Source organism: Littorina saxatilis, linkage group LG3, assembly GCF_037325665.1.
Source record: "Littorina saxatilis isolate snail1 linkage group LG3, US_GU_Lsax_2.0, whole genome shotgun sequence".
Classification (NCBI taxonomy): Eukaryota; Metazoa; Mollusca; class Gastropoda; order Littorinimorpha; family Littorinidae; genus Littorina; species Littorina saxatilis.
In genome coordinates, this window is record NC_090247.1 from 61,770,652 (window position 1) to 61,785,651 (window position 15,000).

The 15,000-nt window shown below is 40.5% G+C and overlaps 1 protein-coding gene and 1 non-coding gene across 2 annotated transcripts; both read right to left on the bottom strand.

Annotated features, from left to right (window-relative positions):
* Positions 1-882: 882 nt before the first annotated feature.
* LOC138960999 (uncharacterized) lies at positions 883-13,554 on the bottom strand (the record flags this gene model as incomplete). The annotated part of the gene is given in 6 exon segments (XM_070332614.1): positions 883-1,124; positions 2,787-2,964; positions 4,888-5,090; positions 9,130-9,254; positions 11,957-12,019; positions 13,467-13,554. Coding segments are annotated over 6 exon segments (709 nt in total), but the record flags the coding sequence as incomplete, so codon positions are not given.
* Trnas-uga (transfer RNA serine (anticodon UGA)) lies at positions 11,839-11,911 on the bottom strand. The gene has a single exon. It is a non-coding gene; the product is annotated as a tRNA-Ser (tRNA).
* Positions 13,555-15,000: the final 1,446 nt, after the last annotated feature.

Here is a 15,000-nt window from a genome sequence, read left to right on the forward strand (position 1 = left end):
GTGGCTCCTTTGAATTTAGATATATTTCGTTATGTTTTAATACTGAACATAATTTACGTAATAATACAGTTTTAAGGTTACTTTGCATGATATCCAAAGCATTGACAGATCTGATGAGCGCATATTGCAGACATGCTGAAATTAAATTCTGAAAATTGTAATTTACTTCAGATAGATAGATAGATAGATAGAGAGACAGATAGATAGAGAGACAGAGACAGAGAGACAGAGAGACAGAGACAGAGAGAGAAAGGGAGAGAGACACAGAGAGAGACAGAGAGAGAGAGAGAGAGAGAGAGAGAGAGAGAGACAGAGACAGAGACAGAGACAGAGAGACAGAGAGAGAAGCAGAAAGAAAGAGCGTATACATGTATGTATGCGTGTGTGTATGCATGTATGTCTGTACGTACGTGCGTGCGTGGTTTTTAACGTTTTTTAAGGCTGATTTATATGTAATGACAAACTGCAAACCACTTGTTACGTGTTAAATGTTTGGGGTTTAATCTTATAGAGTTGTTTTTTTTCTGGAAAAAGAATATCACTAAAATAAGAAGTGCTCGAGTGGCGTAAAATATTCTTATCAAGACACGACCTGATAAACAGGCACAGAGGAACTCTCTCATGCCCCCCCCCCCCCCCCCCCGCCGTCTGTCTGTTTGTCTGTCAGTCTGTGTGTCTGTCTGTCTGTGTGTGTGTCTGTCTGTGTGTGTGTCTGTCTGTGTGTGTGTCTGTCTGTGTGTCTGTCTGTGTGTCTGTCTGTTTGTCTGTCTGTCTGTCTGTCTGTCTGTGTCTCTCTCTGTCTCTCCCTGTCTCTCTCTCTCTCTCTCTCTCTCTCTCTCTCTCTCTCTCTCTCTCTCTCTCTCTCTCTCAGCAAAATGCTCGTACTGTGCGATTATGTTTTATTCTTAATTTTTACAATTCAAATTAAAGTACAATGCGAGCTGGCACTATTTCTTGTCTCAAAGATTGACAATCAACGAGAGTGCATTAATTTTGACATAAAACACAATGCCACAATCAGTGTTTCTGGGACAAACTCCACGTAGGTTCTATTTAGCTGCAGCTGTTGATTTTACATGTTCCAGTTGTCAGCGGTCAAAGCGATATCAACTGTCACAATGCCCCTGAAAGAGAAAACGGATTAAAAGAAACTATACAGCAACTATAAAGAATTAGATAAAGAAACGAAGAATGGCTGACCTAGTTTGAGTGCAGAACACAGAGATAGATATAAACCTACATATAGACAGACAGGTTGGCACAAAGGTAGGTAGACAGAAAGACGGACAGACAGACAGACGGATGGACAGACGGATGGACAGACGGATGGACAGACGGATGGACAGACGGACTGACAGACAGACAGACGGATGGACAGGCAGACAGACAGACAGACAAATACACAGGCAAACACACAGGCAAACACACAAGCAAACAAACACACACACACACACACACACACACACACACACACACACACACACACACACGGACACATGCATGTAGGCTCTTGAGTAGGTGGTTAGACAGAAAGACGGACTGACAGACAGACGGATGGACAGACGGACTGACAGACAGACAGACGGATGGACAGACAGACAGACAGACAGGCAGACAGACAAATACACAGGCAAACACACAAGCAAACACACACACATACACACACACACACACGCACATACACACACACACACACACACACACACACACACACACACACACACACACACACAAGCGGGATTTTAGATATATTACGTCTATCAGTGGAGCACATTAAAGTCAGCCGTAGTACATATCATGCTCGTGGTTCATTGTTTCCTTACCAGCAAATATCAGTGTCAAATATTATATACCACTAAGTCCACCGCAAAACGTGTGAGAAAGAGCAGTGGACATATTTTAGACCAACTTACATGTTAAACTTTATCTTTCCTTTTGCTCCAGTTGCTTCTTATCGTTATTTCTTCGCACGCTTGGAACGATGCCGACCAAAGAACGCGACTTTCGTCAAGGTAAAACGCTCAGTTAATCTAATTACTAAAATCACCAGCCGTTCATCCAATCCCCAACTCCACCCTTCCGCATCCCCGTCCCCGAGAAACGAACTTGAACGAATGTGTCATGATTATTGTAAATCGTTAGAACTAAGGCGGAGGTATTAGGCCAAAAAAAAAAAAAGGTCTGTTTACGGTAACCCGACCGACCCTAGTTTTTTCGCGCGACTCTAGACTTTTTTTTGGCATTTGGGGGAGAAAAAAAAAAGAAAAAAAAATCTTGTTTTTTTGGCAAAATAACGTAAAAATATGGTTTTTTGAAAAAAAAAAAAAAAAAAAAAAAAAAAAAAAATCCCGACCTACCGACCCTATTTTTTGGGCCTATGTTACCGTAAACAGACCTATTTTTTTTTTGGCCTTATCTATGAACATCATCAGCGTGATGATTTCATCCAGCAACTAAATTAATACAGTACATGGATATACAACCAAATTAGATATACAGCACACCTGCTACACGCAGAGCTAGAGATAAACATATGAATGGTTCAGTTCTTGAATCCGGCAGTTCAGCAGGTGCCAAACTGAGTGGTTACAGTGACCATAACGTTCTCCAACTGTCATTACTTCTGCCCCCTTCTATGATAACCGCGTCTCTCTTTTTTTCTCTCTCTTGTTTTTTTTGTATCTGTACAATTATTGTTTTTTAAGCAGATAAAACTTTCATAATGTTCATTTGTTGCTTGTGGTGTTCTTGTTGGAAAACAAAACACCAAAAACCGCGCTTCTCACCTGAAGATCAGCCTGCTACGGTCAGACGCCGAAGGTCCAAAGAAAGGGGCGGCGTAAGACACCACCCAGTCATCCACCAGGCCGTCACACTTGTAGTAAGGGGAGGTCCAGCGGGCTTGACCCAAAGACACTGTGTGATAGGTCAAGGGGTCCACTGCAAAGGCCGACAGTCCCCCTCCTGCAACGTAAATAAGTCGCGTAAGGCGAAATTACTACATTTAGTCAAGCTGTAGAACTCACAGAATGAAACTGAACGTAGTCCGCCGCTAGTGCAAAAGGCAGTGAAAGTGACGAGCCTGTTTGGCGCGGTAGCGGTTGCGCTGTGCTTCGACATAGCACGCTTTACTGTACCTCTCTTCGTTTTAACTTTCTGAGCGTGTTTATAATCCAAACATATCATATCTATATGTTTTTGGAATCAGGAACCGACAAGGAATAAGATGAAAGTGTTTTTAAATTGATTTCGAAAATTTAATTTTGATCATAATTTTTAATTTTTTTAATTTTCAGAGCTTGTTTTTAATCCAAATATAACATATTTATATGTTTTTGGAATCAGAAAATGATGAAAAATAAGATGAACGTAAATTTGGATCGTTTTATAATTCTTTTTTTTTTTTTACAATTTTCAGATTTTTAATTACCAAAGTCATCAATTAATTTTTAAGCCACCAAGCTGAAATGCAATACCAAAGTCCGGCCTTCGTCGAAGATTGCTTGACCAAAATTTCAATCAATTTGATTGAAAAATGAAGGTGTGACAGTGCCGCCTTAACTTTTACAAAAAGCCGGATATGACGTCATCAAAGACATTTATCGAAAAAATGAAAAAAAAGATGCGGGGATATCATACCCAGGAACTCTCATGTCAAATTCATAAAGATCGGTCCAGTAGTTTACTTTGAATCGCTCTACACACACACACGCACACACACACATGCACCACGACCCTCGTCTCGATTCCCCCTCTATGTTAAAAAAAGTTAAGAATCAAAAACAAGAATTAGTACAGTGGAACTCCCTTTTTAACACCCCCCCCTCCCCCCCCCCTGAAGACCTCCTCCAGTTTAAGACCTTTGCTTTCTCCTATTTCCTGTTCCCAACCTCAATAAATGTAAAAGTGTTTTATAACTCCCACCTTTGTTAATACCTAATTTGGTCACATTTTATAATATAATACATTTAACAAGTATAATTATATTTGCTGTGACTTAACGTCCTGAATTAAGCGTGGCTTATCCTCGGGAACAAAAATCAATTCTGTGGACCGACCGTCGTGAGTTAGTCTCCATAAATGAGCGAATTATACCAGCCTGATAGGTATAGGTTTTCAGATCAAAACACCAATACACCAAGAGATAATGAGGACAGCCATATAAAAGGGCCCCAAAGGGTTTAAAATCGTGATCGTGATTGGCGTTTTTTGACCTTTCTGTGACCGTGATTGCCGAAATTTCCATTTCTGTGATCGTGATGGGACTTTGCCCGTGATCCGTGATGACAAAAAAATCAAGTCTCGTGATCGTGATCGTCATTTGTTTTCGTGATTGTGATGGGCATTATTGCAAAGCATTTTATTTTCAACGTACATTTTTCACAGCTGTATCACTCTATGATCCTCTATTCGTCAAGGTGTTTGTGATCGTGAAAACAAAAATCAAGGTAACTGTGATCGTGAAAGCTAAAATTTCCCTTCCCGTGATCGTGATGATACCCCCCCTTTGGGGCCCTCATATAACGTAATTGGTGTCACACGTACAGAGTCTTGATTCAGTCTCCCTAGATGTGCTTCGTGTCCCTTACGTTCTTTAGAGGAGCGAATGTTGGCATGGTAGGTGTAGTCAATATTAAGTCAAGTCAATACTCACATAATTCAATGATGACTTATTATTTTTGTGGTGTGTGTATGCGTGAGCGCGCGCGGATGTGTTTTTTGTGTATGTGTTTGTGCGTGCGTATATGTGCGCGTGCATGTGTGTGTATGTATGTGTGTGTGCGTGCGTGCGTGTGTGTGGGCGTGCGTGCGTAAGTGTTAAGTGCATACGTGCGCGTGTGTGTGTGCTTTGACTTGCTTAGCTTTGCTTTGCTTAATGTGACTTACCTTCTATAGAGGAGCGAATGTTGGCATGGTAGGTGTAGGTCTTCAGACCGGAAGCACCAGGCGACTGACCAGAGGCGAGGCCTTCCCAATCCATCCGCGTTCTGCGCATCAGGAGAGACTGAAGACTGTAGGAGGCGGACTGGTCTGCCACAACGGTGTCTTCTCCGGACCTGTACGCTTCGAATGCTCGGCTTGGTGTGGAGCTAGAGGGGGTACAAGCTTGAGTAAAATACTTGAGTAAAAATAGAGAATACTGCATGGCTTGCTGTGTCCTACCAGATTTACACGAGTTGCTCTTTTTATATTTAGTCAAGTTTTGTTTATATTTAGTCAAGTTTTGACTAAATATTTTAACATCGAGGGGGAATCGAAACGAGGGTCGTGGTGTATGTGCGTCTGTCTGTCTGTCTGTGTGTGTGTGTAGAGCGATTCAGACTAAACTACTGGACCGATCTTTATGAAATTTGACATGAGAGTTCCTGGGTATGAAATCCCCGAACGTTTTTTTCATTTTTTTGATAAATGTCTTTGATGACGTCATATCCGGCTTTTCGTGAAAGTTGAGGCGGCACTGTCACGCCCTCATTTTTCAACCAAATTGGTTCAAATTTTGGTCAAGTAATCTTCGACGAAGCCCGGGGTTCGGTATTGCATTTCAGCTTGGTGGCTTAAAAATTAATTGATGACTTTGGTCATTAAAAATCGGAAAATTGTAAAAAAAAATAAAAATTTATAAAACGATCCAAATTTACGTTTATCTTATTCTCCATCATTTGCTGATTCCAAAAACATATAAATATGTTATATTCGGATTAAAAACAAGCTCTGATAATTAAATATATAAAAATTATTATCAAAATTAAATTGTCCAAATCAATTTAAAAACACTTTCATCTTATTCCTTGTCGGTTCCTGATTCCAAAAACATATAGATATGATATGTTTGGATTAAAAACACGCTCAGAAAGTTAAAACAAAGAGAGTTACAGAAAAGCGTGCTATCCTTCTTAGCGCAACTACTACCCCGCTCTTCTTGTCAATTTCACTGCCTTTGCCATGAGCGGTGGCCTGACGATGCTACGAGTAAAATGGCATTGCGTTCAGTTTCATTCTGTGAGTTCGACAGCTACTTGACTAAATATTGTATTTTCGCCTTACGCGACTTGTTTTTTTTTTACATTTAGTCGAGTGTTGACTAAATGTTTTGACATTGATTGAGAATCGAGACGAGGGTCGTGATGTATGTATGTGTGTATGCGTGTGTGTGTGTGTGTGTGTGTGTGTGTGTGTGTGTGTGTGTGTGTGTGTGTGTGTGTGTGTGTGTGTGTGTGTGTGTGCGTGTGTGTGTGTGTGTATGTGTTTCTCCAGACCTGTACGTTTCGAACGCTCGCCGTGGGCTTGGTGTGGAGCTAGAGGGGGATCAAAGCAATCACTGTAATAAACATGTCTTTAATTGTAGACAGGTAGAACGCTCAATGTGTGGTGGTGGTGGTGATGGTGGTAGTGTTAGCGTGTGGGTGTGTGCGTATGTGTGTGTGTGTGTGTGTGTGTGTGTGTGTGTGTTTATGTGGGGGGGGGGGGGGGGGGGTGGGGGTGGGGGGGTTAAGGTTCGGGTGCTTACACGCCTTGATTTTTGACGTATCGTTTCTTTTTTTTATGTATCATCACACTTCAAACGTCCTCATTGTCGTCGGGTCGTGACAGTTACAAGCCCTCATTGTTGATTTTATAGTGGCACTTATACGCCTTCATTGTTGATTAACGTATCTTGACACGTACAAGCCCTCATTCTAGAGGTATCACCACAATTACAAGCTCTTTTTATGTATCTTCACTCTTTACAATTTTGCATTGTCAACGGATCGTGAGCCCTGATTGTTATTATATCATGACACTTACAAACCGTCACTGTTATTATATAGTGACACTTACACGCCCTCATTGTTATTATATCGTGACACTTACAAACCATCATTGTTATTATATCGTGACACGTACAAACCCTCATTGTTATTATATCGTGACACGTACAAATCCTCATTGTTATTATATCCTGACACGTACAAACCCTCATTGTTATTATATCGTGACACGTACAAACCCTCATTGTTATTATATCGTGACACGTACAAACCTTCACTGTTATTATATAGTGACACTTACACGCCCTCATTGTTATTATATCGTGACACTTACAAACCATCATTGTTATTATATCGTGACACATACAAACCCTCATTGTTATTATATCGTGACACGTACAAACCCTCATTGTTATTATATCGTGACACTTACAAACCCTCATTGTTATTATATCGTGACACGTACAAACCCTCATTGTTATCATATCGTGACACGTACAAACCCTCATTGTTATTATATCGTGACACGTACAAACCATCATTGTTATTATATCGTGACACGTACAAACCCTCACTGTTATTATATCGTGACACGTACAAACCCTCATTGTGATTATATCGTGACACGTACAAACCCTCATTGTTATTATATCGTGACACGTACAAACCCTCATTGTTATTATATCGTGACACTTACAAACCTTCACTGTTAATATATAGTGACACTTACACGCCCTCATTGTTTTTATATCGTGACACTTACAAACCATCATTGTTATTATATCGTGACACGTACAAACCCTCATTGTTATTATATCGTGACACTTACAAACCCTCATTGTTATTATATCGTGACACTTACAAACCCTCATTGTTATTATATCGTGACACTTACAAACCCTCATTGTTATTATATCGTGACACGTACAAACCCTCATTGTTATTATATCGTGACACGTACAAACCCTCATTGTTATTATATCGTGACACTTACAAACCTTCACTGTTATTATATAGTGACACTTACACGCCCTCATTGTTTTTATATCTTGACACTTACAAACCATCATTGTTATTATATCGTGACACGTACAAACCCTCATTGTTATTATATCGTGACACGTACAAACCCTCATTGTTATTATATCGTGACACGTACAAACCCTCATTGTTATTATATCGTGACACGTACAAACCCTCATTGTTATTATATCGTGACACGTACAAACCCTCATTGTTATTATATCGTGACACGTACAAACCCTCATTGTTATTATATCGTGACACGTACACACCATCATTGTTATTATATCGTGACACTTACAAACCCTCATTGTTATTATATCGTGACACTTACACGCCCTCATTGTTATTATATCGTGACACTTACAAACCCTCATTGTTATTATATCGTGACACTTACAAACCCTCATTGTTATTATATCGTGACACTTACACGCCCTCATTGTTATTATATCGTGACACTTACACGCCCTCATTGTTATTATATCGTGACACTTACAAACCATCATTGTTATTATATGGTGACACGTACAAACCCTCATTGTTATTATATCGTGACACTTACACGCCCTCATTGTTATTATATCGTGACACTTACAAACCCTCATTGTTATTATATCGTGACACTTACACGCCCTCATTGTTATTATATCGTGACACGTACAAACCCTCATTGTTATTATATCGTGACACTTACAAACCATCATTGTTATTATATCGTGACACGTACAAACTCTCATTGTTATTATATCGTGACACGTACAAACCCTCATTGTTATTATATCGTGACACGTACAAACCCTCATTGTTAATATATCGTGACACTTACAAACCCTCATTGTTATTATATCGTGACACTTACACGCCCTCATTGTTATTATATCGTGACACTTACAATCCCTCATTGTTATTATATGGTGACACTTACAAACCCTCATTGTTATTATATCGTGACACTTACACGCCCTCATTGTTATTATATCGTGACACGTACACACCATCATTGTTATTATATCGTGACACTTACAAACCCTCATTGTTATTATATCGTGACACTTACACGCCCTCATTGTTATTATATCGTGACACGTACAAACCCTCATTGTTATTATATCGTGACACTTACAAACCCTCATTGTTATTATATCGTGACACTTACACGCCCTCATTGTTATTATATCGTGACACTTACAAACCCTCATTGTTATTATATCGTGACACTTACAAACCCTCATTGTTATTATATGGTGACACTTACAAACCCTCATTGTTATTATATCGTGACACTTACACGCCCTCATTGTTATTATATCGTGACACTTACAATCCCTCATTGTTATTATATGGTGACACGTACAAACCCTCATTGTTGACGTTTCTTTCCACGTCAAAGAAGATCCCAGAGGCCAGGATTCTGGAGTCAGCAAGAACGTTGGACAAAACTTCAGCCTCCAGAAGCACATCGTCCAGGTTTTTGTCAACCTGCGAACGCAAAAGGCAAGGAAAAATGAAAAAGGATTATCCAGTTACCAACACAACAAGAAGAAGAATAAACATGTCGCGTACGGCGAAATTACTACATTTAGTCAAGCTGTGGAACTCACAGAATGAAACTGAACGTAGTCCGCCGCTAGTGCAAAAGGCAGTGAAAGTGACGAGCCTGTTTGGCGCGGTAGCGGTAATTGCCCTGTGCTTCATAGCACGCTTTACTGCACCTCTCTTCGTTTTAACTTTCTGAGCGTGTTTTTAATCCAAACATATTATATCTATATGTTTTTGGAATCAGGAACCGACAAGGAATAAGATGAAAGTGTTTTTGAATTGATTTCGAAAATTTAATTTTGATCATAATTTTAATATTTTTAATTTTCAGAGCTTGTTTTTAATCCGAATATAACATATTTATATGTTTTTGGAATCAGGAAATGATGAAGAATAAGATGAACGTAAATTTGGATCGTTTTATTAAAAAAAGGTTTTTTTTTTACAATTTTCAGATGTTTAATGACCAAAGTCATTAATTAATTTTTAAGCCATCAAGCTGAAATGCAATACTGAAGTCCGGCCTTTGTCGAAGATTGTTTGGCCAAAATTTCAATCAATTTGATTGAAAAATGAGGGTGTGACAGTGCCGCCTCAACTTTTACAAAAAGCCGGATATGACGTCATCAAAGACATTTATCGAAAAAAAGAAAAAACATCCGGGGATATCATTCCCAGGAACTCTCATGTCAAATTTCATAAAGATCGGTCCAGTAGTTTACTCTGAATCGCTCTACACACACACGCACACACACACACACACACACACATACACCACGACCCTTGTCTCGATTCCCCCCTCATAACTTGACTAAATGTAAAAATAAACAAAAATGTATTCTCAAAAACAAGAAATATTACAACCATTTTGTATCGAAGAATGAAGGGCTTAATTGCGACATGTCTGGAGGTCATCCAATTCTAGAAGGGTGTAACTTGTCAAAGATCTACATTTAAAAACTTTTTATACATAGATTATTATTCCGGGGTGTGACCAGTAAAACTTGACTAGGGTCAGGCAGACATGGGTCATGTCTAGATGTCAGTCGACCCTGGACGGGTGCGAGGTTTTAAACACTGGCTTTACATTCATTAAAAGCAAATGATAATTGTCCATGGTTTTATCTGAACACAGCCCAACTGTGACCTTGAAATGTAACAAGGGTCAACCAGAGTCGCGTTTAGATGTGATTAAACTATAAAAGAAGGTTCTGAAGTTTCAAAGCTCAAGCTTCAAAACTTCTTTTTCTTCTTCAGCGTTCCAGAATTGTCTGGTTACGTGGTTTGCCCATTTGGGTTCCCAACACTATACTCTGAGAGCATAGTCAGCTCACTCCGCTTTCGTTGAGTAGGCATGCTTGGTATTTTCGTGTTTCCATAACCCACCGAACTCCGACATGGATTACAGGATATTTTCCGTGCGCACTTGGTCTTGTGCTTGCGTGTACACACGAAGGGGGTTAAGTCACTAGCAGGTCTGCACATAAGTTGACCTGGGAGATCGGAAAAATCTCCACTCTTAATCCACCAGGCGGCAGCGACCGGGATTCGAACTCACGACCTCCCGATTAGGCCGCCGACATCTTACCACCACACCACTGCGCCCGTCTAAAGCTTCAAAACATTTTTTAGAAAACTCCGATTCTATTGATTTCGTATTATTTTATCCAAGCATGACCCCGCCATGACCTTAAAATTTGACGAGAGTCAACCAAACCCACACAATATCTTGGGGCTATCTGTAACATCAAACCGTGCTTAAAGTTTCAAAGCTCTAGCTTAGAAAAAAAAAAACCCCAAAAAAAACAACATCAACGTTACGTTTTTTTTCTCCGATGTAACATTTATTTTGTTGTTGTTGGTTTTTTTGTTAATGACCGGGCGGCCAACATGCACACTCAAACGGCTGATTACTCACCGACTACTCAGGTGAGTCTATAAGGAACAAGAAATTCCTCCGATAGGAATAACACCCCCGTTGGTCAAAGGGAAATAACCATTCTCACTGCACCCATTCTCACTGCCACCAACTGAGAAGGTTATTTCCCTTTGACCATGAATATGTTTCTGTATAAATCCTTGTTGAATCTTAATCCAGCAATAAATCCCTAACCGTGTGTTTGACTGGTCCCAATTTTTGTAAGGACCGTCTCAGGAATGTATAGAACCTGTTCACCAAGTTTGGTGACGATCGGTCCGTTCATTCTTGAGATCTATATGCGAACACAAACACACAAACAAACACACAAACAAACAAACAAACAAACAAACAAACAAACACATCGAGTGAAACCTATACACACCCCTATACCGGGGGTGTAAAGAGAGCATGCTTACTTAAGGAAAAGATATGGGTTACGCCCTCACGGCTTTTGACGAGATACACAAGTGCATGCGTGTTTAGGTGGTATCAGCCATCTGCACTTATGACAGAATGACCAAGATCTTTTACGTGCCATTGTGGTGACACGGGGGTGGGACATGGCTTCAGTCTCTGAGTCTGCACATAAAATTGGCCCGTGTCCGTCCCGGCCCGGATTCGAACCAGCGACCTTTCGATCTCAAGTCCAGTGCTCTACCAACTGAGCTACCGGGCCCCAAAAGGTGAGTCTAAACAGACTAGCGTGGCTTATAGCACTTACCTTGATACTGGAGGATGGCGAGGAATAAAACGATGTACTGTAGATTTCAGCTTGAGAGAGGTCCTGCAGGGAGAGAACACGAGCAAAGAACTCGCGAATGAATAATACGAGACTTTATAACGCGCACATATCTCACCACAAGGCAACTCAAGGCGCACTCATACACATTCTTTCGCATTAACAACTCAAGCACACTCATATACACTTACGCATGAATGACACGAAGATGACAAGGTAACAACACAAACAGAGACACGGCACTCAAAAGTAAGCATGAAAAAGAAAAGAAAATTTCAAATAATTATTATGTACATGGCTATTTACAACTGCTCTGATTTAGGCTCTGAATGAACTTACATGACTGTACCTAGCGAGATAGTAAAGAGTTGTTCAAAGCTCTACGATTGCTTAGGAACACCGAAACACGTACGAACGCCCAAAGAACAAATAAAAATCCGAAAGACCGGCTGCAAACATTCAAAATCAAGAATATAAAGCATCCAGGAAAGGCAAGGTTTTTTTTTCGTTTTGTCTATAGTTAAATAGTTATTTATTTAAAAAATATGTTTTCTCTATTTACTCTATACATTTCTTAGCGCAGACTAATTATTTCAATAACGATATTGTTAATACTCTGTACATCTCTTAGCGCAGACTAATTATTTCAATAACGATATTGTTAATACTCTGTACATCTCTTAGCGCAGACTAATTATTTCAATAACGATATTGTTAATACTCTGTACATCTCTTAGCGCAGACTAATTATTTCAATAACGATATTGTTAATACTCTGTACATCTATTAGTGCAGACTAATTATTTCGATAACGAGATTGTTAATACTCTGTACATCTCTTAGTACAGACTAATTGTTTCAATAACGACATTGTTAATCTATATATATTATACGACTTGTGTCTGTGTGTGTGTGTGTGTGTGTCCGCGATGCACGCCCAAGGTTCTCGATGGATCTGTTTCAAATTTGGTGGCCATATTCAGGTACACCCCGGACACTACCTGCTCGATGAGTTATTTCAACACGTGTTCCCAGCGCGCAGCGCTGAACCGATTTTGGTTTTTCTCTGGATCCATTCCCAGTAACTCTTCCTTATCTTCTCCAGTGTTTTCAGCGTTTATCTCCCTTCCTTCGTGTGGCGTCAATCCATATTCCCGTTTCTATTTTTAGAAGGTCACTGTCGACAACGCTCAATCCATATTCCCGTTATACTATTTTTACTCTTCTCCAGTGTTTTGCGCGTTTATCTCCCTTCCTTCGTGCGGTGCGCCGGCAAAGCCGGCGTACACCCGGCAAAGCCGGGTCCCCGGCGCAGCCGGGTATTCGGCTCGGCTTCTTCCCGGCGAAGCCGTACCCGGCGAAGCGGGTATTCATCTAGTACTCTATACATCTCTTAGTGCACAGTCACTGTTTCAATAACGATATTGTCAGTAAACACAAAAGAACAAGAAAACGTCTGACGAGGCAATTGTTCTGTGCTGCTTATACTTACAGCTGCGTTGACTGTGTCCCGGTTCTGTAAAAAGGCGCTGAGTGAATGAGCTAGGCGCAAGGCAATCCGATACTGCGAGTTCAGGGCACTGGAACATCCAAACTCAGGTAAAATAGTTATTGGAAATTACTGACGGTAATTACCGAAATTTGATGGAATACAGATAGTGCGGCCTTTCAATTTAGTTTTAATTTTTAATTTCGTAGTTTTCGGAAGATGCCAAAACTGGCTACAGAACCCCAAACAGTAATAAGACCTGCACATACTATTAAAGACTCTATTGGCTTTTGATAACAAATAAAATAAAATAAATCGATCTCGGGAAGCAGAGTGTTGCGTTTTGACTAATATTCCAGTACAGTGTTTTGCGTGAAAGAGGGAGGGGGGAGAGAGAGAGAGAGAGAGAGAGAGAGAGAGAGAGAGAGAGAGAGAGAGCGAGAGAGAGAGAGAGAGAGTGGAAGGGCGAGAGAGAGAGAGAGAGAGAGAGAGAAAGAGAGAGAGAGAGAGCTAGAGAGAGAGAGAAGGGGAGAGAGAGAGAGTGGAAGGGCGAGAGAGAGAGAGCTAGAGAGAGAGAGAGAGAGAGAGAGAGAGAGAGCTAGAGAGAGAGAGAAGGGGAGAGAGAGAGTGGAAGGGCGAGAGAGAGAGAGAGAGCTAGAGAGAGAGAGGGGGGGGGAGAGAGAGAGATAGGGGGAGAGAGAGAGTGAAAGGGCGAGAGAGAGAGAGCTAGAGAGAGAGAGAGAGGGGGAGAGAGAAAGAGGGGGGGGGAGAGAGAGAGAGAGTGGAAGGGGGAGAGAGAGAGAGCTGAAGAGAGAGGGAAAGAGAGAGGGGGGACTCAGACTCAGACTCAGACTCAGAACTTTATTACAAAAGGATAAAGTTTTTAGGCAAAGCCTATTCTTCCAACCTGTCCTTTATACAACACATAAAGACAGACGCACATTACAAATATAAATTCAATCATATAAAATACAGAAATACATTGTACAGAATGCAACACAATGTGCATTTAAGGAATTACATAAGGAGAACTAAAAAAATTACAAAATTACATTGACATAGTTATACCTTTCATTTGGGAATAAGTTGCTCCGATCAGCTACACATCCGTTAACATTAGTACAAAATGTTTAACAAAATAACAATCGAACAAGACATTTTATTTACGAATGATGTGTGAACGTGACTGTCTCTTAAACATTTTCACTGAAGTTGCATTTCTTATCTGTTGGGGTAAGGAGTTCCAGAGAAACGCTCCCGAGAAGGCTAAACTCGATTTGTAGAGGTCTATGCGAGGTATAGGAGGGATGATTTTTTGGGACCCATATCTTTTTGTGGCATGTTTGAAATGTGATTGCAAATATTTAGGACAGGGGGTACCGGTAGACAGAGAGAGAGAGAGAGAGAGAGAGAAGGGGAGAGAGAGAGGGGGGAGAGAGAGAGAGAGAGAGGGGGAGAGAGAGAAAAAGTGGAAGGGAGAGAGAGAGCTAGAGAGAGAGAGAGAGCTAGAGAGAGAGAGAGGGGGGGAGACAGAGAG